General features: G+C 37.1%; 1 protein-coding gene across 1 annotated transcript in view; it reads right to left on the bottom strand.

Moving 5' to 3' along the window:
- Nucleotides 1-23151, bottom strand: part of atp2c1 (ATPase secretory pathway Ca2+ transporting 1) — a 30135-nt gene that overhangs the window by 5956 nt on the left and 1028 nt on the right. Inside the window, exons 2-18 of the mRNA XM_043260705.1 lie at nucleotides 16432-16536; nucleotides 14392-14508; nucleotides 10085-10174; nucleotides 9967-10002; nucleotides 9711-9772; nucleotides 8707-8815; nucleotides 8199-8354; nucleotides 7554-7622; nucleotides 7394-7469; nucleotides 7172-7238; nucleotides 6931-7055; nucleotides 5519-5616; nucleotides 4052-4147; nucleotides 3874-3963; nucleotides 2727-2831; nucleotides 1857-2013; nucleotides 413-583 (exon numbers count right to left, since the gene is read on the bottom strand). Of these exons, the coding sequence (XP_043116640.1) occupies nucleotides 413-583; nucleotides 1857-2013; nucleotides 2727-2831; nucleotides 3874-3963; nucleotides 4052-4147; nucleotides 5519-5616; nucleotides 6931-7055; nucleotides 7172-7238; nucleotides 7394-7469; nucleotides 7554-7622; nucleotides 8199-8354; nucleotides 8707-8815; nucleotides 9711-9772; nucleotides 9967-10002; nucleotides 10085-10174; nucleotides 14392-14508; nucleotides 16432-16536 (1729 nt within the window). The remainder of the gene's footprint in view (nucleotides 1-412; nucleotides 584-1856; nucleotides 2014-2726; nucleotides 2832-3873; nucleotides 3964-4051; nucleotides 4148-5518; nucleotides 5617-6930; nucleotides 7056-7171; nucleotides 7239-7393; nucleotides 7470-7553; nucleotides 7623-8198; nucleotides 8355-8706; nucleotides 8816-9710; nucleotides 9773-9966; nucleotides 10003-10084; nucleotides 10175-14391; nucleotides 14509-16431; nucleotides 16537-23151) is intronic.

Raw genomic sequence — 23151 nt, 5'->3', positions numbered from 1 at the left:
CTATATTTCCCATTTTAAAAATGTGTCTAAACAGACATTTTTTAGTTCGTTCAAAAATACTACCTTGATAACTAGTTGAAATAAAATATTCATATTCATAAATCATTTGTTCCACTGATCGATTCAAACCTGTGTTTCAACAACATGTTGGCATTATTACTTACAAAAGCCATTTGTAATGCATTAAAGGCTTTAGTAAAAATATAGGTAAGCAAATACTGTTTATACTAATAATAGGTCATTTACAGTCTCTTACCCTCGAATTTTTAGAACTGAAATCAAACATTTTTATTATATCGCAAGCCTAAAATGTGAGAGGTTCAAGAGTTAAAAATGTCTGTAAATTACATAAATTGCTGAAGATGGAGAGACACGCACTGTGCCAGAAAAAGGACGTGGTTGAAAGTCATACCAATTGACACTGCAGTCTCTTGTGAATCCCCTGTAATCATCTTCACCGCCACTCCAGAGCTGATCAGCGTTGCCACTGCCTCTTTCACTCCCGCTCTGGGAGGGTCGATGATGCCCACCAGCCCCAGGAAGGTAAGAGCACCCATCTCAGATCCAGAAGCAAACGCCAGCACTGCCAGAGGACAGGACAACATCATCAGCTGCTGCCAAAATCTTCTTGATCTTAATATTATTAATTAAAAGGAAACTAATAGAGAGGAATGTCAATATGTGAAAGCACTTCTTTTGCATCCCCAGAGACAACTTAATCTCATCAAAACAAGCCAAATGACATGCAGACAGCTGTAAGCTGGAAACGAATTGCCAACTGAAGAGGCACCATTAGAGCCGACAGAAAAACATTTGGGTGTCATTTCAAAGTTATGTGTGATTTGATCATGGCAGGAAAGTGGTTTGACATTAAGCCACAGTCTGGGAACCCAAGTGTTATGTAAAGAACTTTTCAGAAATACTCTTAAGAGTAGCATAAGCTGTAAGAGTCAGAAAATTCAAAGAAAAAAAGTAGGACATCAGAGATTTACATAAAAGTAAATTCAACAAAGTATATGCTACATTCTTAAATACTGACAGGGGTAACACTTAAGTGTCATGAAATAGCAGCAATGTCTACCCACAGTGCCACACACAACTGCTGAATCAGCTAACTGTGCACCTCTAAGTTTAATACAGCAGGTCATTTATGTGTTTGACAACACATACAAGAGAATATGCTAGAACTATCCCCTTTAAGGTTTAGATATGTAGTCCATCAAATGTTTCAAACGTATAATAGCTTCTGCCCCTCCATAATAATGAGATTCAATGTATTCATGTGATGCCAAAAGAAACTTAAGCTGATGGATTTTGCTCAACTACAAATCACACTGCCCTAAATTCCACTTAGTATCTGCAAAAGGTTAATTGTTTTACCAAAATATGTTGGGATCATACAAAATGCAATTTATTTTTAATTTAGTGTAGTATATTTCACATATTTAGATATAGTCCACAATAATAGGTGGATAGTAATAGTTGCATGCAAGTTCCTCAGTTATCCTCAGTGTGAAAAGATGGATCTCAAAATCATATATTCATTGTTGGAAAGGGTTCAAATATGCAAAAGATCTTATTTTCCCTTGTGGACTATGTGTAAATGCCTTTTATGTGAAATCTCTTATTCAGGTCAGTATTAAACAAAAAATAACATGCATTTTGTATTATCCCTCTTGTTTTTGTGAAATAATTAACATTTTGCAGATACTGCAGAGTGCGTTTCAAATTTGAACCACAACTGTATAAAAAGTATAGTGCAAGCTCAATGCAGAAAACTGGGTTTCTTGTCATCATACCAACTCCACACAGCATTTTCATTGCTGGAAAGTGAGTGAGAATTGAAAGCGCTGTACCTCTGAGACCTGCAGTGCCCATGTAGCTCTTCTGCTGCTGGTAGAGCTCTCTCTGCTGATGGGTCAGAGGCAGAGTGACGCCTTTACTGTTGTAAGAAGTACAGAAGCGGATGACCTGCTCATAGGCACCCTTCACAAAGAATGTGGCAGGCTTATCCTGTAATTTAAATCAGAAAGAAAGATAATTATCTCTTAGCAAAATTTATTAACAGCATATTCTGACCAAGCACCATCCAATATTAAACAAAATGACTATATCACCAAGTAAAGTGACCAGTTGTTTTGAACGATATTTAAGACGTAAGGCTATTTGAAATCAGTGTCACCACAATAATTGACTGAAGCTCACACAAGTCTTTGTGCACGGTCATATAGCTGAAAGAACTGCTTGCAGACTGTAAGAATTTATGTCTAACTATTCATTACAAATTATTTCCGAGACATAACACAGAAAACAAATCAGTGCCCAGCAATGGGCTCTTCTTATGCAGCAGCCTGGTGAGTGCTTTTGTTTCCCAGTGGACTGAAAAACACTTGTGCACCCTGACACCCATAAACTGAGAGAAGCTAGACACTCAGATTGGATCTTAAGATTTCAAGAGAGCTCTTTGAGAGAGCTCAGTGTGAGCCTGAGAATAGTGAAAAATAGCCAGCCAAGAGAGAAAGCATTTGGGTGCTTTCTATTCATTTTGAGACAAGCCATTTTTTGACAGGGTTCATTTGGTGCGTGTGAATCAGTAGGAAGTGAATGCGAATTTCAATGTGCACTATTGTGATGCTGCCAAGTAATTTTCAGCTCCAATTACAGTACCTTGCACGATCTAATCCTTTACATTTACAAAGTGTTTTCTACTATGCGGTCCAGCTTACCTGCTGGGTGCGATGGACGACACGGACAGCCATCCACTTCTGCTCTGAGGAGAAGGGAATTTCTTCCAAACGCACAAACTCCTTCTGCAGCCCTTCCAAACCCATCTATAAAGAACAGAAAATGTGGTCACATACTCGGCACTGGAATCCTTAAAAGAAAAATTTCATCTTAAAAGACACCTATCAGTTCTACCTCAATGAAATAACTCCGATAAAACAGGATGGATATATACAAAATCAGCATATAAAGAAAGGAAAGGTCAGATAAAAGAAACAAAGTCTTTGTCTTGCCAAACCACTGATGCACTTCAAGCGAAAAAAAACGGAAGCAGGGATGGCCAAAAATAAATGCTGTCATAACTTACTCAACTTCATGTCATTCCAAACCATATGAGAGTCTTTTTTTAGGAACATAAAAAATGAAATTCTGAAGAATGTTAGTAACCAAACTTCCTGTCCACTTGACCAAAAAATACAATGGAAGTTAATGGCAACCAAAAATGTCTGGCTACTAACACTTAAAAATATTTTTTGTGTGTTTCACAGATAAGTATGGAATGACATGAAGGTGAGTACATGATGAGAGAAATTTCATTTTTGGGTGAACCATCTTTCTAAGCAGTGCCCAATACAATTAGTGACTGAAATGCTGTTGGGCCAGCCCTGTTCAATTCTGTGTAAAACACAGCAGCACTGTTTTGCACAGAATAGAACCGCCCACATTTTCTTTATAAAACACCAAAATCTTTTTCTTTCTATCCTTAGATTCTCAGTTCTCATGTAAACGTCCCTGTGGAGAAAACAATGTTATTAGAGTACCAGACGTTAACACAACCGGGACCCTCAGGGGAGATGCTGTTGCCACAGTAACCTGTTCTATGGGGTGTGAAAGCGTGTCTGCTCATCTTAATTAGCATGAGCAAGCAGAACCGATTCAAACGCTCCCTGTTTGCCAAAATGAGGTGACATAAGGTGACAGACAGAACCACGCAGACATCATCCCCACAGGCTGCTGTGTCTTGTTTGCACAGGTGGACAGAGCCACCAGGCACATCCAACCACATTGTTTGGATTTAGTTATGAAACAGTATTTGCATGCAACAACAACAATTAGCAGCATACCATGCAGAATCGCAGAATACTGTACCTTCATAGCCAGAGCGATGAGGGCGCCTTCGGTAGGACGGCCCATCAGAGTGTTGCTCCTGATTACTGCATCATTGCACACACAGCCAGCCTACAGGATTTCAGACACCAAAAGAAATGTGTCACACAGTGATACCCGAACAGCTCTGCATTTCATCACAATCTCTGCTCAGACTCACCTCCACAATCTTGCTGAAGGAGGTGTTGGAGAAGCCGTGCACCACCTCTCCATCCATCAAAACCTCACCGGAATTGTTGTACCCAACGCCAGTGACCTGTAAATGAAGCCAAAACGGGTCAAGAAGAGCTTACATCTTAAAAGTTAACATAAAATGGCATTTATGAGTGGACTCATGAAATATGGGCTATATACAGCAGGTATTTGGAAGCAAGGGGTTGAAAAATAAGACGTCTTTGTGATCTCAGCCAAAAAGAAAGCTCTTTCCAAGGATGTTGTTGTATTTTGAGGAAAGATTACAAACTTTAACAAACACACAAGGCTCAAACACTGACGCTAGATGACTATAGCAGTCTTTTGACAAAGCTCTGTTTGCAGCCCACAGGCATGTGAATTGAAAAGGCATGATGTAATAGACCTGGGAGAAGCGACCTATTAAGTTTAAAAAGTGAGAGACTCAATCTACTCTTCAGCTGACTGCTTTGAAGATTTATTAGAGCAGGCCGATGACACGGCAATCCATTCAGGACTTCGCATTGATACCATCAGGCTCCTGAGACATTCCACCTGTTCCTCAGAGAGAAAGCCAGAGGCTTCTCTTCAAATCCATAGGGCTCATGAAATATCACAGCTATTAACACTTAAGATGACGTATTTCTAATGTGGTGCTAGTTATGACGTCCTTTATCCTAATGTCTAACTCGGTGTTTCTTTTTCTTTTTGAAAGACGTTTCTTATGCTCACCAAGGCTACATTTATTTAATTAAAAATACTAATCAAATATGTAATGTAAGAAAATATAATTACAAAATAAAAATAGTTTTTTTTTTTTTTTTCATTTCCAATTTTTTAAATGCAATTAATTCCTATGATGGTAAAGTAAAATTTTTCATCATTACTCCAGCCTTAAGTGTCAAATAATCTTTTAGAAATCATTCTAATAAGCTAATTTATTATTTTATATTATATACTTTATTTTAATAATTTTATTATTAAACATTTATTCTTTTTAATATTATCTTATTAAAACCAGTTGCATTGCTTGTTATGTTTGGGAAAACCGATATATTTACTGTCACTTTTGGTCAATTGAATGCGTGTCCTTGCTAAACAGACACCATTAGTGTTTGACTCTAAGCTCATGTATCTAAATGGGGGGAATTAAATCACTGCATTCAGGTTCCAAAGTGCAATGGAAAAAAATCACAGAGCTAGCAGGAAGTACTAACTACCTGTTAAAGCCAATAATTTAGAAATGATCAACAAATGGGTGTGGTGTTTGGGTGTCCAAATACTTTGTTCATGTACATTTTCAGAAAAAAGTACAAAAGTACAAAAGCTGTTATTAGGGTGGAACCTTTTGAAAAGTGAACCTTTTGAAAAGGTCTTTTCCCCCGTGACAGCTTTTGTACCTGTATTTCTAAGAGTGTAGCGCATTTTATCCTCCTGAAAGTTTCAGGGCCCTTACCTCAGCATGCTGTCCATCAGAGGTGAACAGGTGAGTGACTGTCATTTCATTTTTAGTAAGAGTGCCTGTCTTATCGGAGCAGATCACATTACAGCAGCCTAGGGATGAAAGAGACGTTAATATATACAACCAAGAAATTGTGATTTTCATTAAATTATTCATATCTGTCAAGAGAAAATGGAAATGAGGCCCAGTATTAAAAAAAGATTTAAACAAGACACCTACATAATGATATTTCCGCATTTTTGATAAGATATAACACACCCTTAACTATGGTAAAAATGTAAATATATGGCTTCAAGTGGTAACAGCTTTACATGTGGCTCACCTAATATGATGTTGAAGTGGCTTTTATTTTTTTTAGTGACATAAAATATAATTACACATATTTTATAAAAAGTTTCAGTCCTGAAAGGTGATTGATTGTCCTGGATATAAGAACGTTTCTACACTCCTAAGCATTCTTGTATTACCATCAACACAAAGCTACATTCAAGTATTGTTTTGAAGATAAACTCCTCTGCAAATTGCTCCAAAACAATCCTATTCGTGACCACATTAACAATATACTGTAGCCACAAGAGTTTTATTCCTCTGCTTGGCAAAAGTGTTTTTTTATAATTAGTAAAGGGTCATTAAGTCCACCACATTTGAAAATGGTTTTAACCATAGCAATAAACATTTAAAAAAAATGTTACTGCCGCCCACAAGTACATTTGGACCTGATTTAATGCGTCTTCTCTGCATTAAATTAGCCCATGATCAGTGTGACTGTGGCTGGTCATTTGACTCTGTGGGCTGACTGAATCTCATATGACTCATCATGTAATGCCACTGAGGGGAGAAAGAACCAAAGTTACTTTTTTGTTCTGCTGTGAGCTGTCTAACAGGAAGAAACTGCACAAGATCTTTATCTGAACATTAAACAAGAAGTACTATGACAACATTACAAATCATCTATGGCATGCCCCTCTGTATTCAGTAGATCAATGTGTTGTGTGAACATTCATTCTTTCTGTTCTAACAGAGTAATAGCGTGACAATTTGACATTTTATGAATGTAAATGTACAACGGTGTACGACCTTTTTAATAACAAGGAACAAAAACATAAGAAAAAAAAGGCAATACACTAATATGGTCTCTAAATTAGCCAGGTAGTAATACAGGCAGGATGTGTGCCATGCCCTTAAACTTGGATGAATACACACGGTTTTTGGCCATTACAGTGAACTTTGAAACCATGAGAACAAAAGAGAGTAATGTAAACCCATGAAATACAATGTAATACAAATACATTTCTCTGTTTGGCTTAAAATACAATTTTGTTTACTTTTTGCAAAATAAACACATTTGTACTACACTGGGTCAACACATGATGTTTGTAGAAATGAAGAACAAATGTAAAACATACTCAGCGTCTCCACTATAGGCAGTTTCTTAACAATCGCCCGTTTCTTCACCATCCTCATCACTCCCAGTGCCAAAGTCACTGTGACTACAATGGGGAGGCCTTCTGGGATAGCTGCCACAGCAAGACTGAAGAGAAGAGGAATGACGTAAAACGTAAAAATCCAAAACCCGTACTACGTGTTAAGTCACATGGCTCATGGTAACAACTGTCTTTGTGCTGGACTCACTGATTAAACACATACCTAACACCTATGGTGAACATGTCCATAATGTACTTCCCCTGAAGCCATCCAACCATCATGATCACTCCTGAAATTGGAAATATTTTAGCTCCGTCACAGAGAACGAATAACAGGATATAACCAAAGAAAAATTATGGTTTGCATTTTTAATGAGATGGCATGCATCACTAACTCATGCAAGTGCAATGAATGTTAATTGGACAATTTTAACAAGATGTCTACCGATTATCCCGAAGGAATAAAGGGAGAGCTGTTTTCCCAGCAAATCCATGCTTTTCTGTAATGGGGTTTTAGGAGCCTGTTTAAGTAACAAAGAATAAAATTAAATGTGAAGCAAAGGTGTTTTTAATAATGTCAGTGTCTTTGGATTATGCTTGATTACCTCCTCTGCTTGCATCATCTTAAAAACTTCACCAAATTCTGAATTTTCTCCAGTGCCTATGACAATGCCCTACAATTTTAAAGCAAAATTATTTTAAAATGTGTGCAAATATCATTTACTTTATCCAAGGAAAAAAAACCCAGAAAATTTTAATTGAAATAAAATCAATAAATAAATACTATAATACAATAAATTAAAAAACACATCAATATTAAATTATTTCCAACTAAAACAAATGCATTAAAAACCTTAACAGCTGGACATAAGAAAAATTGTGCAACTTGACATTAAACTTCAGCACATTTTACACAAATCAAAACTCACCAGCAAATATGTACGAACGTGTTTAAAAGGGGCTTTTTGTACAATTTGATTTTTTTAATTTTTTTCATGGTCCGAGTCAAATTGCAATTACAAACATATAATACTACCTTGGCCTTCCCACAGAGCAGCAGTGAAATGTTACCTCATTTAAACATTTATCTAATGCCTTCAAAATTCAGTTATACTAAAGAAACAAAATTAACCAAACAAGCAAGCAGTGGGGAACATGTACATATTTTCTGAATGAAGGCAGTTCTCTAAGGAATTCTGCGGGAGGTAGATTGCGGTGTAGAACTAGTGAAGTATGAGATGTAACTGTACCTTGGCCTTCCCACAGCGCACAAGCGTACCCATGAAGGCAATATTACTGCGGGACGTGATATCGCCATTGGTGGCGGCCGGCTGAGGGGCAGAGGTCTTGGTGCAGGGGGTGGTCTCTCCTGTCAAACTGGACTCGTCAACTGACAGATCCATCGCCTGCAGGGCAGTTAAGGGTCAGCTTCACTAACAGGCCATTAGAACACTGCAGCTATTTCAGGCACAAGCATTTCAACGCTTAACTGCCATTCCATTGTGCAATCTGACCAATCTTCACACGCATATTGTACTATGATGTTTTGAACTGCAACATTTTTATAGTAACATCATAATTTTTTTTTATATAATTACTTAAAAGAATTATATAAATGTATATACAGGTAATATTTTACATTTTTGTGAATAATCGCAATTAATCATTTGACAGCACTAATATATATTTTCCTCAATTTATAGAAGAGAAAGAGAATGCAAAAAGGAGAGATGTTACTATGTCTATATCCATTCACACCTCGAACAGGCGCAGGTCAGCTGGGACTCTCTCTCCGACTGACAGACAGACGGTGTCCCCAGGCACGAGCTCTCGAGCCAGAAGGTGCTCCAGATGTCCTTCTCGAACACTGGAGAGATGAGATGAGTTGGCAAGAAGGTGAAAGAGATATTGCTTTTTTAATGGTCTGAAATTAGGCCAGTGAAATTGTGCGAACAGGCTACAGGTCACACAGTTTTGTTAATGTACCTCCAAAAGTCTTGGAAATAAAAAAACACTTGTTACAGGAAACTTGTGCATGATAAAGAAGAGTGACAGAAAAAAGCAGGATAACACATGGCGATGCATTCTGAGGATGTTCTACAGGTGTCTGGGAACAGGGCTCAAGGCTGTGGCATGGCCCGGTTTTGAAGTGCAAATAAGAGACTGTGTGTTTGAAGTGGAAATTACACCTCCCATTCTCACTCTCTCCATATGTTGTCTGAAAGGCTGCCTTTTATGCATTTGGTGGGTGCAAAGCTCTCAAAAATACACCTAAGACATCAAAACCTCACACCCACAGCCTTGGCACCCTTTATCATTAATGCAGTTAAGAAGGAAAGTAAGAAATTCAAGGTATGATCGAGGTTAATATAATTACAGATAATATAGCTATTGTTTTTTTGTTTGTTTTTTTAATAAACACTAGAATAATTGTTCCAAAGATTATAAATATCACAGTCCAATCATTTTTGTTTTTTGTTTTACAGATGCTGACCATGCCATGAAGCACATATGGAGGGATCTTCATGTGTCGGTAAAAAAGTGTGACTAATGTATGCGTGTATTAACCGGCATGCAAAGTAAATAATTTTTGTCACAAAAATTATTTCAATGGAATGTACACTACTGTTGAAAAATTGGGCATCAGTAAGATTTATTCAAAGAAAGTAATAGTTTCATTTAGCAAAAAGGAATTAAATTTAATAAAAGTGTATAAAATGTTGAAGGAAAAGCATTTTTTGAGGTTTGTAAATAATGCTCACCAATGGCATTCTGGTGGCACAAGTTTCCCCAGCTCCTCCAGGGATTTTTCTGAGCGATATTCCTAAAAAATGAAGCAGAGCAGAGCTGACAGTAGATGTCCATTGCACTTACACTCTCACTACACCTCATTAATCTATGAGACTTCAAGGTTTCCCAAAAACCGTTGCCCAAAATTATTCAGACTATTTATTTACATGACTGATGACACAAAAAAAAGCCACATGAGGTAATGCCATCAATGTATGTTAGACTTACCTGTACAAAGGCAACTGTAACAACTATAATAATGGCCTGCAGAAAGAATGATACACGGGTGTTAATGGACCAATCAAGGAAATCAAATGTCTGACAAAAGGAGTGAACAGGAGCTTACCACGGTGATACTGACGGCATCATCAAACTGACGCATCAACACACTGATGACAGCGGATGCCAGCAGCAACAGGATGAGCGGGTCTTTAAACTGGAGACCAAAAGAGAAAGAGGACAATTCAGAGACTGCATAGGGATGTAATACTTCTCAGAATTCATTGTGTGTCACATCTCAAGGTGAAGGTCTGTGTTTATCTGCCTCAGGACTTTGAGGTAGAAAAATCAAATGTTAGCTATACACGACGGCAACAAGTATTGACCTACGTGTCACAGTCTGCTTTTTCAGATACTGCAGTCACACGCATCTTGAGTGATGACAAGAAACCAAAGCCCATACCGATTTACAATACTGGCCTTCTATGCTTTGGGACTAAGAAGCAGTTAATACGGAAGAAATGAAATTTCATACACAACATGGCAAGCAAATTTTTGCTATAGAAAAATAGTTCAGTTTACTAGCAAAAATGCAATTTTCAATTTGTTCCAGCATTTAAAAAATAATAATCTAAAGCTCTTTAAAGATTTTAAGTTCTCAGACTTCTGGAATTTACAGTATGCATGTAAACATCACGGTTTATACATTTAAAAAGATTTAAAATATATATATATATATATATATATATATATATATATATATATATATATATATATATATATATATATATATATATATATATATATATATATAAAAGAGCACTCTGCATTTTATTTGTATTCTATACATCTTTTTTTCTTTTATAAAAACCCCTTGATCCTCTAATGGTGTTCTATCTACATTTTATTAATTAAAAAATGTTTGTTTGTTTGATTGCTTCTATTGTTTTAACAAAAAAAGTGTCTGTTAAATGATTATGTAACGTAAATCTATGTACATATTAACATGTACATATACACAACGCTTTGGATAAAAGCATCTGCAAAACAATTAATGTATATAAAGAATATATTATAATTTATAGATTTATATAGCATATAATTACGTATAGGCTGTGCCAGTGTGGAACCCTTTAATAAATTTATATTTTTAGACCATTTATTGTGCAAAAATATATCCCATTTTGAACATCTGTATATCATCATAAAGCTGAAACATATTAGTATTAAAATATATTTTTTTATATTTTCCAGCCCTGTGATAAGCACGGTTCGTGACAGACAAGGTCTGGAAATAAATTTCTAATCTACAAAAAAAAAAAAATAAATAAATAAAAAAAAAAAAAAATGGAATACAGGAAATTTAGTCTTGTATTTCATTTTGCTTAATTCAAAGTCCCCAAGGTTACCAGATAACCAATGGCACCAGAAATTGCTAATGACACACTGGTTAAGCGCTAGAGTGAAGATTAAAAGATGGGAGTGTGGGTTACTTTCTTTGATTGGCCACATACAGAGAATGCAGAGCTTTAATCTACGGCAGGATCTGACACCCGCGGATCGCTGCGTTTGCATAACCTGCAATTAACAGCACCACACAAGATGAGCTCATCATTTCCTTTGAGCGAGCAACACGGCAGCCCTTTGAAAACCAAACCACGATTGCAGAGTTACAAGCAGGTTACGCACAGCATAGGAAGGCAAAACAAACAGGGTTTGACTTTGCTGTCTGCTAAAAGTGCTTTGACTTTCTCTCACGTCTACTGTGACACATCCGGATTTACGGCATGGCTTTGTGCTTAGGGCTGGTTGCGCTGTGATAAAAATACTATTGAGAATTTGAATAAATCTGGAGAAAAAAAGAAAAAGAAGTAGGGGAGATTATTTTAAAGCAGCGCTGGTGGTCTGATATGTTCTGGTCTGTGAAGCAAGGGGCGTTAAACAGGGAGGGTGCCTGAAAGCGAGACAGAATGGGGAGAAAAAACAGAAAAGAGAGGCGCAACCCAAAGCAAAAACAGAATATGAAGTGACAGATTAAAGGCATGACAGCTTGTTGCTTTTAAAGCGACTCTCTGAAACGCAGTGATAGCTCAGACAGCCTTGTTCACAGACTTGGACGCTTTTTGCTCGCCCAGTCTTTTTTACTCTGAACAGCAAGAGGTAAGACACAGGTGAAACTGGCTGCATGGGAAAATTAGTGTAATCACAGGTGTCAAATAAGAAGTGAAGAAGCCTTTGTAATTGTGCAGAAAAAAGATTAGCAGTAATGAGAAGAAAAGGCTAATCCATTCTTACACAGTAATTATCAGTATTAACCACCCAGTCGCACCGAGACATGACATGTTTGTTCTACAAATGTACCCTTGTTATGACTTACACTTAGAAATTTATTACACAAGCTTTGCAGTTTTAGTGAAATGGGGATGCATCTCACTCGGGAACCCACAAAGGATGAAGGCGACAAAGTGTGCCACCTCTGAAGAGGACCCAAGTGAACGTGGGAAAAAAAAAATACCACTCCTTCCAGTTATATTACTATATTTAGCCAATCAGCACAAACCTCCGGACCAAAGTGGACTGAAATTTTTCACAGAGGACAGCGACCTGTCATTGCTGTATTGGAAGACAGAACTGGATAAACTGGGTCATTTTACAGCTTTGAGGCATATTCAAAAAAAAATTTTTTTTTAAGAATGTAGGCCAATAAAATTTGCAGAATAATAAAAAATGTTGTTTCAGTGAATTTTAGTGAATCTGCAACACAGCGTAAACTGTATAGTTCAATTCCCAAAAAGACACTTCACAATTTTGACTTGACTTGATCTTCATTTCATTGATTTAATGATAACACCATAGTTCCCCCAACCTCAAAGTTGGAGGTCCTGGGACTCAGCCCATCCCTTTGGATCACCAACTTCCTAACTGACAGACCACAAGCCGTCCGGATGGGAAAACACACCTCATCCTCCCTCACTCTCAGCACTGGAGCCCCTCAGGGTTGTGTTCTGAGCCCCCTGCTGTACTCGCTGTACACACATGACTGTGTGGCCACTACAAACTCCACCACCATTTCACGACACTGTGATTCTCCAACAACGATGAGATGGCCTACCTTCAGGAGATCAACAACCTGGAGAGATGGTGTCAGATAACGTCAGCAAAACAAAGGAGTTAATTGGACTTCAGCATGCGCTCTTACCATCCCATCAAGATCGACGGGACCCCAGTGGATTTTCCGGTACCTGGGTGTTCACATCACACAGGACCTGTCTTGGTCCTGTCACATCAACACCCTGGTGAAGAAGGCCCGGCAGCGTCTATACCATCTGAGGCGCTTAACTTCAGACTCCCATCTCAGGTGCTCATTTTACACCTGCACCATTGTCCTGACGGGAAACATCACCTCCTGGTTTGGAAACAGCACCATGCAGGACAGGCGAGCCCTTCAGAAGGTGGTGCGGTCAGCTGAACCATCCGCACTTTCATCCCTGTAGCACATCTACAACAAGCGGTGCTGTACCAGAGCCAGGAAGATCCCTCAGCCATCCCAACAATGGACTTAAACACAGAGAGAATAGGCTTCTTCCCTGCAGGCCATTCGGAGTCTGAACCAGAGAACACCCAGCACCTAATCTTCCCATGTTTACATACTCACCACTTACTTTGGACAATTGCACTGTTTGCACTGGACATTCGCATTGACACTTTACATTTACACTTTATATTTTTATATTCTACACTTATATTTACACTTTTTTTTTTTTAAACTTTGCACACTTTTTATACATTTTTATACATATATTTTATATTTATATATATTTAAATTCTGTTTTCTGTTTCTATTTTGATGCTGGACGGTTATAAAAAACATTTCACTGCATGTCGTATACATGTATGTATGTGTATGTGACAAATAAAATTTGAATTTGATTAGAACCGATACATTTTTTAATTTGATAATATTTAGAATTTTCTTTTTTTAAATATAGTAAAGCTAAAATTTCACTTACATTACATTAAAAATCTGGAATAAGTTAAGAATCAATGATAATTTTGGTCCCACTTTTTAATAGGCTGCGTTAACTACATTTACATTTGTAGATTTGTACTTACATTTGAATTAATAATTTGGTACTATGCACTTATTTTTTTTTTTAAATATATGTAAAAATTACATCCCTTACACCTTAACCCACCCTTAAACCTACCGATACCACCAAACCTGTCTCTAACCTTACCTATATCCAACCTCAATAGCAGCAGAAGTGTTTTGTAATACATTATAAGCACAAAAAGCATATTGTACTTATTTTTTGATGTAAGTACATAGTAGTTAAGACCACTTAATATTAAGTGTGACCATAATTTTTTTGCTTTGGGTTGTTTTTTTGTTTTGATTTTTTTTGCTTTTGTATAAAAGTTTTGGCTACCAACCTGATAGATATATTTTTTCCAGAGTGGTTCATCTTCACTAATGTCAAACTCGTTCCATCCGTGGTAGGCGCGACGTCGCGTAACCTCCTCCTGGGTGAGACCGAACTGCAGGTCAGCCTAACAAAGGGAGAGACGAAGAGAATTAAATCAGAAAAAAAACAGCTTTCCCAAAATAACACTCATCAGATGCGTATCCATGACAACTGACATTAACCACTAACAAATAAGAATGCTGGAGCCATGGAAACAACTAATAAAACCAATGTCCTGGAACTTGAGCTTTGTACGTAGTTAGATAACGGTCACCAACAATGCATTTTTTGCGCCCTGCATGACAAAAGACCTTGAGACAGGAGCACTGTATTGTGAACTGTAGAGAGCACAAAAAGCTTGATGACCGTACTTACAGACCTGCTGTCTGAGCAATATTAGGAATCATGCTGAGTATAAACAAATCTGACCGCTTTGTATCACTTTACAACAAACTGGGACGCCAAAAGGTCTCCTTTGCTTTACATGTTTAGTTTACACTCAAAAACATGGCAGTTTTTGTGGGTACACAAATGAAAATCGCATTGTTTTACTTTCTTTTAAAACACCACTACCCATGGTGTATTATTTATGGTTAAAATGCTTCCCAGAGACTGTGGCTGAATGTTGATGACAGTGGATGAATAAAGGTCTTCTGGGAGCAGATGGTCATGTCAGTGGAGTGATGGACATGGCACTACAAGCTCCATCATCCACGCTGAGACTGCAAGAGCATCCCAGCACTCTCTAATCTTCCTGGCGTGATTCATTAAGGGACACTGTGTGATATCTGCAGGGATGGGCTTTGAATTCCTCAGTGTCAAAGCAAGCAGTCTGTGCATTTGGTGAATGTTTTGACTGCATGAGGTAATTCAACTGCACTAGTTCCGCTTTTGTTTCGATAGGCTCTGGCAAGACACACGATGTGCTTTAAACAAGCAAAAAGTGATCCAGGATCAACATCCTGCTTTGCTCCTAAAACATAATTACTATCGACAATCAAAGTCTTGTGCCTTGCCCTGGCTCTAAATCAGGTGCCAACAATGCTTGATGACACTGCTGATCCAGGAAAAACAAAGAATGTTGACACTTAAAGACATTTAAACACTCAATATTGTTCCTAGAGGTTCCTGGAAGTTGCATTACAGAATATCTGAATCCAATTGGCCAACGGTTGCGTTCAAATATTTATTTATTAGTATTAGCATAACGACTACTTTACATTAATAAAGCCAAATCAACATTGACCAAATTATCTCTTATGCCACTGGTAATACCTGTGACCAAAATTTTATTTTACATTTGAAGGTTCTAGAAAGGTTTGCTGATGCATTTTACTCTGTTGTACAAATTAAACTATAAATGTAAGTTAAGACTTGCACGTGAACCCTTTAATATAGTTTAAACAATTAATTTTGAAAAATATATGTAATTAAATACATGCCATGCGCCAGGTCTGTAACCAAAGAACCAATTTTGAAAAAGCAATTAATTGTTTGCTATTATCTTGTTATGGTAAATAAACTAAAAAAAGATGCAATTACCTTTTATTTATTTCTTTCATCCCAACAAATGTTTGTTAGTAAAAAAAATATGTTTCAGCTTCCTACTGGTTAAAACGGTGATCAATAATGATACATAATATTATTTAATAATTTAAATTTTTTCATGCTTTTAAAGCTATATATAAAAAGTCATGGCCAAAATGTAAATTTTGAATAAATAATACATATTGACAAGTATTAAATTTATACAATGGTTACCAGATACCACATGTACATGTTTATATTTTAGATAAACCTAAATCACTTCTTAAAGTAACAGATTAAGTTGCACAAAAACAGACAAGATCACCAACAACGTCATAAACTGTAGTATGATCAACAAAACTTTTTTTATGCCCTAAAACAGTTAGTTAGCCTACTGAAAATATATCAACCACATCAAATGTTAAACGCATTTGGTTTCTTTTCAAGGAAAGCTATAAAATAATGCGTAACATGATTATACCTGCAGCGCACAGGCAACCTCATTCACGGGTAGTTCACTGGCTTTTTTCCAAGTCAGTACTGGAACCATGGTCTCATTTTCACAGTGGGGTTGACACTCGGCAAGCTGAAAAAAGAAAAGTACAAAAATACATTCAAACAGATTAAAACAAAACATCAATAGAGGATGGAAGCATGCTGGCTAAAATTGATAACCTGTGTGATTTAAAAGGTCGTAACTAATCCAAATCAAAAGATAACTAATCTCTTAAAAAAAAAAAAAAAAAAAAAAAAAAAAAAAAAAAAAGCAGCATGAGTGCAATGTACAAGATGATTACAGGCCCAGAAACTTTGACCCATTCAATGCTGTACATGGAAACAATAAACAAATCTAGGCAAAGCACGTGTACCATTTTGGCCAGACCAACCAGTCGTACAGCGGAAGTAGCCTAGCTCTTGTAAAATCATCTGACTCTTTCTAAATTTACTCAGACTATTAGCTACCAAAAGATGCATTAGAGCAATCCACAGCTGTGCCTCAGCCTGACTGAAGGAAGATTGGCCAACAGTAATAATGGACCCCAGCAGATGGACTGAAAAGCATTAGGGAACAGAATGACATTAAACTCTAGATGGTCATGAACATCAGGTTAAGCTTCGCAAAGAGCACTAGATAAACATTCATGCAATATCCTATCCCATACTGGTCTAGTCAGCCAGCAATACATTTTCCATGATTTGTCAACACCTCTGTCAATCAAACCCACAAACATTTTACAAGGATTAAAAAAAAAAAAAAAAAAAAAAATGCTAAAGTAGACATACTACATTTTCAAATTTTCAAAAGAAAATATGGGATACGCTAAATGTCTTGAGGTATTCTGGGTGGTTATTTCCTGACTCTAGTCAAAAGACAGTTCAAATGTGAGGGGTCAATAGCATTTGATTTTCATGAATACTTTTAAATATTCAAATATATAAAAATATATGGTGAGCATTAGAACCACTTCTTTAAAAATACTCTTACTGACCTTAAAATTCTGAAAGATAGTGTGAGTCTATTGGATTTTTAGAATTTAACAAAGCTCTTCCAGCAAAGGTAATAGTAATTTTAATAATGGCCACTATACTAGAAGTTGTGACTAGTAAATGAACAGGTAATGAAATTATTGTGTAAATCAGAATTATCCAATGTTAAACAGTTAAATGCTCAGAGATGTTGTACTAGAATCCTATGCTTTAAAACTTAATCTAGCTTACATTGGAAAAAACAAAACATTACAGATGGTTGTTTAAATTTTTAGGCACAACATGCAAATATAAAACAAAATCCAGTTGTAACTGGATTTCAGGAGACGACTGCAAAACATACCAGAGAGACAATATGCTCAGAGCATATTCTAAACATAGTCTCTAAGCATGAACCTTTAAGATTTACCCTCAGGATGGATGTCATTGGCGGGTATCATTCACAGTGACGCCCTTCTTAAAAGGCAACAGAGAGACAAAGCTACGGAGAAATAGAAAATCAGGGCTACCTTTTGTAGTCTGTATCATGTTCAAGCATCAGATCCAGCATGAATCTTACAGCACCACATGCAGCAGCTTAGCATCTTGAAGTGTTACACCATGTTTTTGCTGCACTATCACTTGGCAGGTCCAGCGCAGAGAAAAAAGAAAGTATCTTACTGAAGATCTAGTGTGCCTGAGCCTGAGCCTGAGCGGATTCCCATAATTAAGAGTGGCAACAGCTTAAACCTGGATGAGCCAATCCCACATTCTCACCCTGCTCTGAACAGGCTCTTTAAACTAATGAATGACTGCTATCGGAGATATCCGGGTCAATTCGTAAAATTGGTGTTGTGCCACGGTTACTTTCTATACCGTACCGATACTGTATAACAGTAAGAATGTGCTTATTCGATCAAAAATACAAGCAATAATTTATAGGAATTTTTTTTTACAAATTATGAAACTTTGCTTTCTTTGTTAAAATAGTTATTCCTGTGATGGCAAGGATGAAATATCAGCATTATTGTCACATGATACGTTATAAATCTGATATGGTGTTTAAGAAATGTTTAATGCACCCTTGTTGCAAAAAAGAAAAAAAAAGCATATATAGCAAAATATTTGAAAAATAGAAAATAGAGTCAGGTGAAAAAGTTAGGACACCGCACTAAATTCCATGGTTTTCTGTATCAGGAGATGACAAAAAATTATCTGGCCTTTAGTCTCAAGTAGCCAGACCTCCAGACTGATGCCGTTCATTGGCCAAAGCCCACCCATGAGACCACTTGATCGTCACAGTTTGTTTAGTTCCGTTTCATGTTTCAGGGCGTGGAAATGTCGACACAATAACAGACCAACTCTCTGACGTATTTTATAGATTGTAAGTAAAGAATGTTTTTAAATCTACCATTTAGTTGATATGTGCTTGCCAGTTGTAAAATACAATGGCTTTCTTCTTTCACAAGGGAGTTTGGGCGTCACGGGAACTTTATTGTTAAAGAATGTTAAAGAACGCGATACAAGTTTCCCAGAAAACCTGTATAATTTAACCAAAATGACAATCACTTCAAAACTCCTGAAGTGTTTCCGGATAAGTGTGCAATCTTGCTTAAGCTTTAGATGTTGGACGAAATATTCTCACATTTAATTTGACTCCAGAATACTATGGTATACAGAGAAGTTCATGATCAGACTGAAGTGCAGAGGTCCCGTGGCTACAAAACAAGCCCAAAATCAAACATGCTGCTGTGCATTATGGCCAAACATCTCCACTTTGGCCTCATCGGTTAAAAGGTCATGGTTGTAATTGGCATACTGTTTGTTCAGATGCAATTTACAAACCTAAACTGTGCTGTAATGCTTTTTGAGATAGATGATGCCTTCTTTTGGCAAGCCTTACAAACATACTGTACTTGTCCCATACTTTTCTAACTGTTCACCCAAGGTTAATTTTCTAAATTTTAAGACCTGGAAAGAACTTCCTGGTAAAGACCTCACTCAAAGAAATTGTATGGATGACCAAAAATATACATGCACAAGCATGGACTAGCTTTCTGATACACTTTGCCATTTTCTTGAATGAAAAATCTGTGACTTTTGACTGAACAATAGGAATTTTGTGTTCCACAAATGAAGAAAATAGCATAGGGTTGAAACAACCTTCAACATTTCAGAGATCTAAAAATAGTTCAACCTCTCATCATTATCAAGAATATGAGGTGAATCTATTATGACTAAGATGTGCTGTTTGATTGACAGTTTTTCTCTGCAATTACATCACGTTGTTAGTAGTAAAACTCTAAATCGGTTACTAGCAAGCGTGACATCGGAAGCAAGATAAGCCAATTTTCATCTCACTTAGCCGGTGATGTGAATCAAAAATAAATAAATAAATCAAGCTTTAATTGTTTTCGTGTCTCCCGGGCCCCCCTATCTGGGTCTCAATTACAAACTCTGCCTGGTTCTCCTGCTGACAGAATTGGGCCAAGCGCAGGTTCAAGGCCATGCAGACACAGAACAAACTGCTCTCTCAGCGCTCTCCATTAGATGATCGAGACTGATCGTCTGCAGTCCGCTGAGAGGCACAAGGTCATGCTCACTCTAGCAGAGCCTCCACGGAGTTGAAACCGCACTCTACCCCATCAACCTCGCTTCACCTTTTAAACAGTTCTGGAGTAGGAGCTTACATATGTGGTATGAAAAGAATTTGTTAAGAAAAACGAAGCACACAAAAAAAAAGAGAAGGAAAAATGCCGCTCACTAAAAACACTGATAAAAGCATTCTCAAGCCCTGCCATGCCCTCAATAATCCTCACTCTCTGTCCACCATCTGACAAGTTGAACATTACGTAATGCTCCTAAACAAACCAGAACACAAATACACACAAAAATTCTTTGAACGGTCACACCTGGATTTCATTTCCATTGTCTATGGAAATGTTTAAACTTTTGATAGTCAAAAGCCTCCACCTTTCTCTTTGAGTTGAAGGGCAGTCTGCATTGTTCGTCAGTACATTTCATTAATCAAAGTCCTTTTGCTTTTGGAAAAAAAAGAATTGTACATGCATCTATGAGAGCAAAAGTGGGCCGTAGTGCAAATAATTTTCTCTCTCTTGCCAAGTACACAGCTCAGCAGAATGTGTTTGGCAATATGCTGATTATTTACAATATTAGCAATAAATAAGACATTTTAAGCACATTTACCAACACAGTAAACACCTATAGGCACATTTTGCACTGTATTTAACAAGCTCAAATGTAGATTTTCTTTTTTTTGTTGAAACTATTAAAATCCTACAAAAATGTTCAAAAATAATCAAACAAATTTGAAGAGAATAGACATATGAAAAACCAACAAAACATGTTTGAGATCCAACATTCACATATGGACGAGTTTGCAAATACTTTAATCCCATCTCTAAACAATGACAAATTTAAGTTAATTCAATACTATACCTTTAAACGCTGATGCAGTATGTTGAGGACAGAAATGCTAGTACCCACACAGCCTTACTAATAATTATAAACAACCTCAGTAATAATGCCTTGGTAGGTACAGCTAATAAGAATAAAATGCATACATCCCGAAAGAAGGTATATGTCAAGGTGTCAGTGACCACATTCAAATTAATAATACCTTAAGTGAATGCTTACAAAGTAAGAGTTGAATTCAGGATAAGAACAAATGAAAGATTATCATTTACACTGGAGTAAGTCCAGGCTCAGAGATCATGCAGTTCAACAAAAACAAAAAGCGGTATTGTCGACTTTGAAAGTCTGCTCTGAGAAGAGTGTTGTTGAAACAAGAACAGAGCTTCCCACAGAGAAAGAAAATCTTTTTTCTCCAAAACCAAGGTAAACAAGGGACCAAACATCCAAGCCCTGGCTGCTCAGTGGTGGGAAATCAAAAGATTGATTCCCCTTGTGAAAATACCTAACTAAAACTTTCAGGATTGCATCACAGTGTTACGCTGAAACACATGCCATCAGTCGACTCACTCCCTAATTTAACTTTTTCTATGATACTGAGCGCGCTGTCGGATTTCCTTAAAACTCTGCATTTCTAAAAACCGGGTTAGGGTGTGAAACGCACATCAGGGAAACACTATCAGTTACCACACACACCTCCAGCTACTTCCCAATCTGTCACCTAAAACTAATGGGAGCTTCAAAGGAAGTTAAATGCACTGCAAAGTTATATATAGATGGAGCAGCGGCTGCTGGGACAGAGAGCGGTTTATAATCTTCCTCCTGGCTGTCCTGACAGCGCCTGCAGGAGGAGGCTCTCTGGAACTGTTAGATAGCAGAGAGATGTCAGTCCACAAGTGCTGTGGAAAAAAACAGAGAGAAACAGAGGACAGGGCAGCGAGAAAGAGGGAAATCCAGCGGAATGAAGCGGCTTTCTTCATACAAAACCTTTTACACACACATGAAAACAGCAAATAAACCCTACATGTCTAGCAAAGGGTGAACAGAAAAGACACCCACTAAACTCTCGCTCACCTCCGCAATTATACACAAACATATCGTTCTGTACTGAACAGCATCACACAGCACTATTGGGTATTACTTTGACCTGTAGAGCGCAACAGTGACCGCATTAGAAACCACAATTAAAGGAAGGACTTTTCCTCTTCATGTTCTCTATGGAGACTTTAAAAGCAAAACCAATCGGCTCTAAAATGATTCACAAAATTAAAAAAAAAAAAAAAAAAATCACCTCATTTAAAAAAACAAAAACAAACCAAAACAAGACACACTGTGACCCAACCTTTGCAATTAGCCTGCAATATAACTGGTTTGTGTCTAAAATAGAGGCATTTAACATTTGCGCTCTGCTGAAAAAAACCTTTTAAAACTGCTTTTTTTTTGTTTTTAAGTTTGTAGTCCTAATTCTCTAGTTATGCAATATTATCACCACATCTTGGATTCAGCTCTTTTTGTCAGCTTGTTTTCATTCAACTGGCACAGGTTTTGCATTCCTCTTTGATTGATCGTAGGCCTTTCATTCTTTTTTTAAAATTAATTAATCCCAGGCTTTACTGCAAGCATTGTTGGTGAATAATTTTGCCAATATACACTGAAAACTGTCAATATCAATTAAACCAATGATCATTTCCAAAAAAAACCCAAAAAACTAATTATGTGCTAACCGAAAGAAGTGTGGCTAAAACTTTATTAAATACAATATTTACTAATAATACAGATTAACAAAATGCTACTTTTGTAGGTGTTCGTTTTAGAAAAAAAGTAACTGGGCTTTAATTCTTTATCAATTAGTACACAGACCTGAAATTAAGTCAGCTGAGGCTTACAGAAGCACATTTCAATATCAAAGTCGTATGTCTGTTTAGTTTATCTTCTTGTTAAAACTCAAGCTCTCTGTGGAGATAAAGAAAAGTGATTTTTACTTCCGGGAACCCATTGTTGTTCTCTATTGACCATTATAATAGCTAGTGACACGCCACTGGTTTTACGTTTCACCAGACCTACTGGAACACTTGTGCTAACGTGTCTAATGTGGTGCTCTACAATGTACACAATACTGTAGCAAGCATCCTGCAAATTACAACAGTGCCATCATGCAGTGACACAAAAAACTTCTGACTAAATCTAACTTGCCAACGATTCCCAAAACCGCTGTAGGTGTAGGAACCTCACATGCATTCCCTCTTCCAGAGCACGACGAGCCGGACTCTGTCGTGCCAGTTACTTCAGGTTTGTTGTCACT

This window comes from Puntigrus tetrazona, chromosome 16, assembly GCF_018831695.1.
Source record: "Puntigrus tetrazona isolate hp1 chromosome 16, ASM1883169v1, whole genome shotgun sequence".
In the NCBI taxonomy this organism is placed as follows: domain Eukaryota; kingdom Metazoa; phylum Chordata; class Actinopteri; order Cypriniformes; family Cyprinidae; genus Puntigrus; species Puntigrus tetrazona.
Note: the sequence above shows the minus strand (reverse complement) of the source record. Positions and strands in the feature narration are given on the sequence as shown.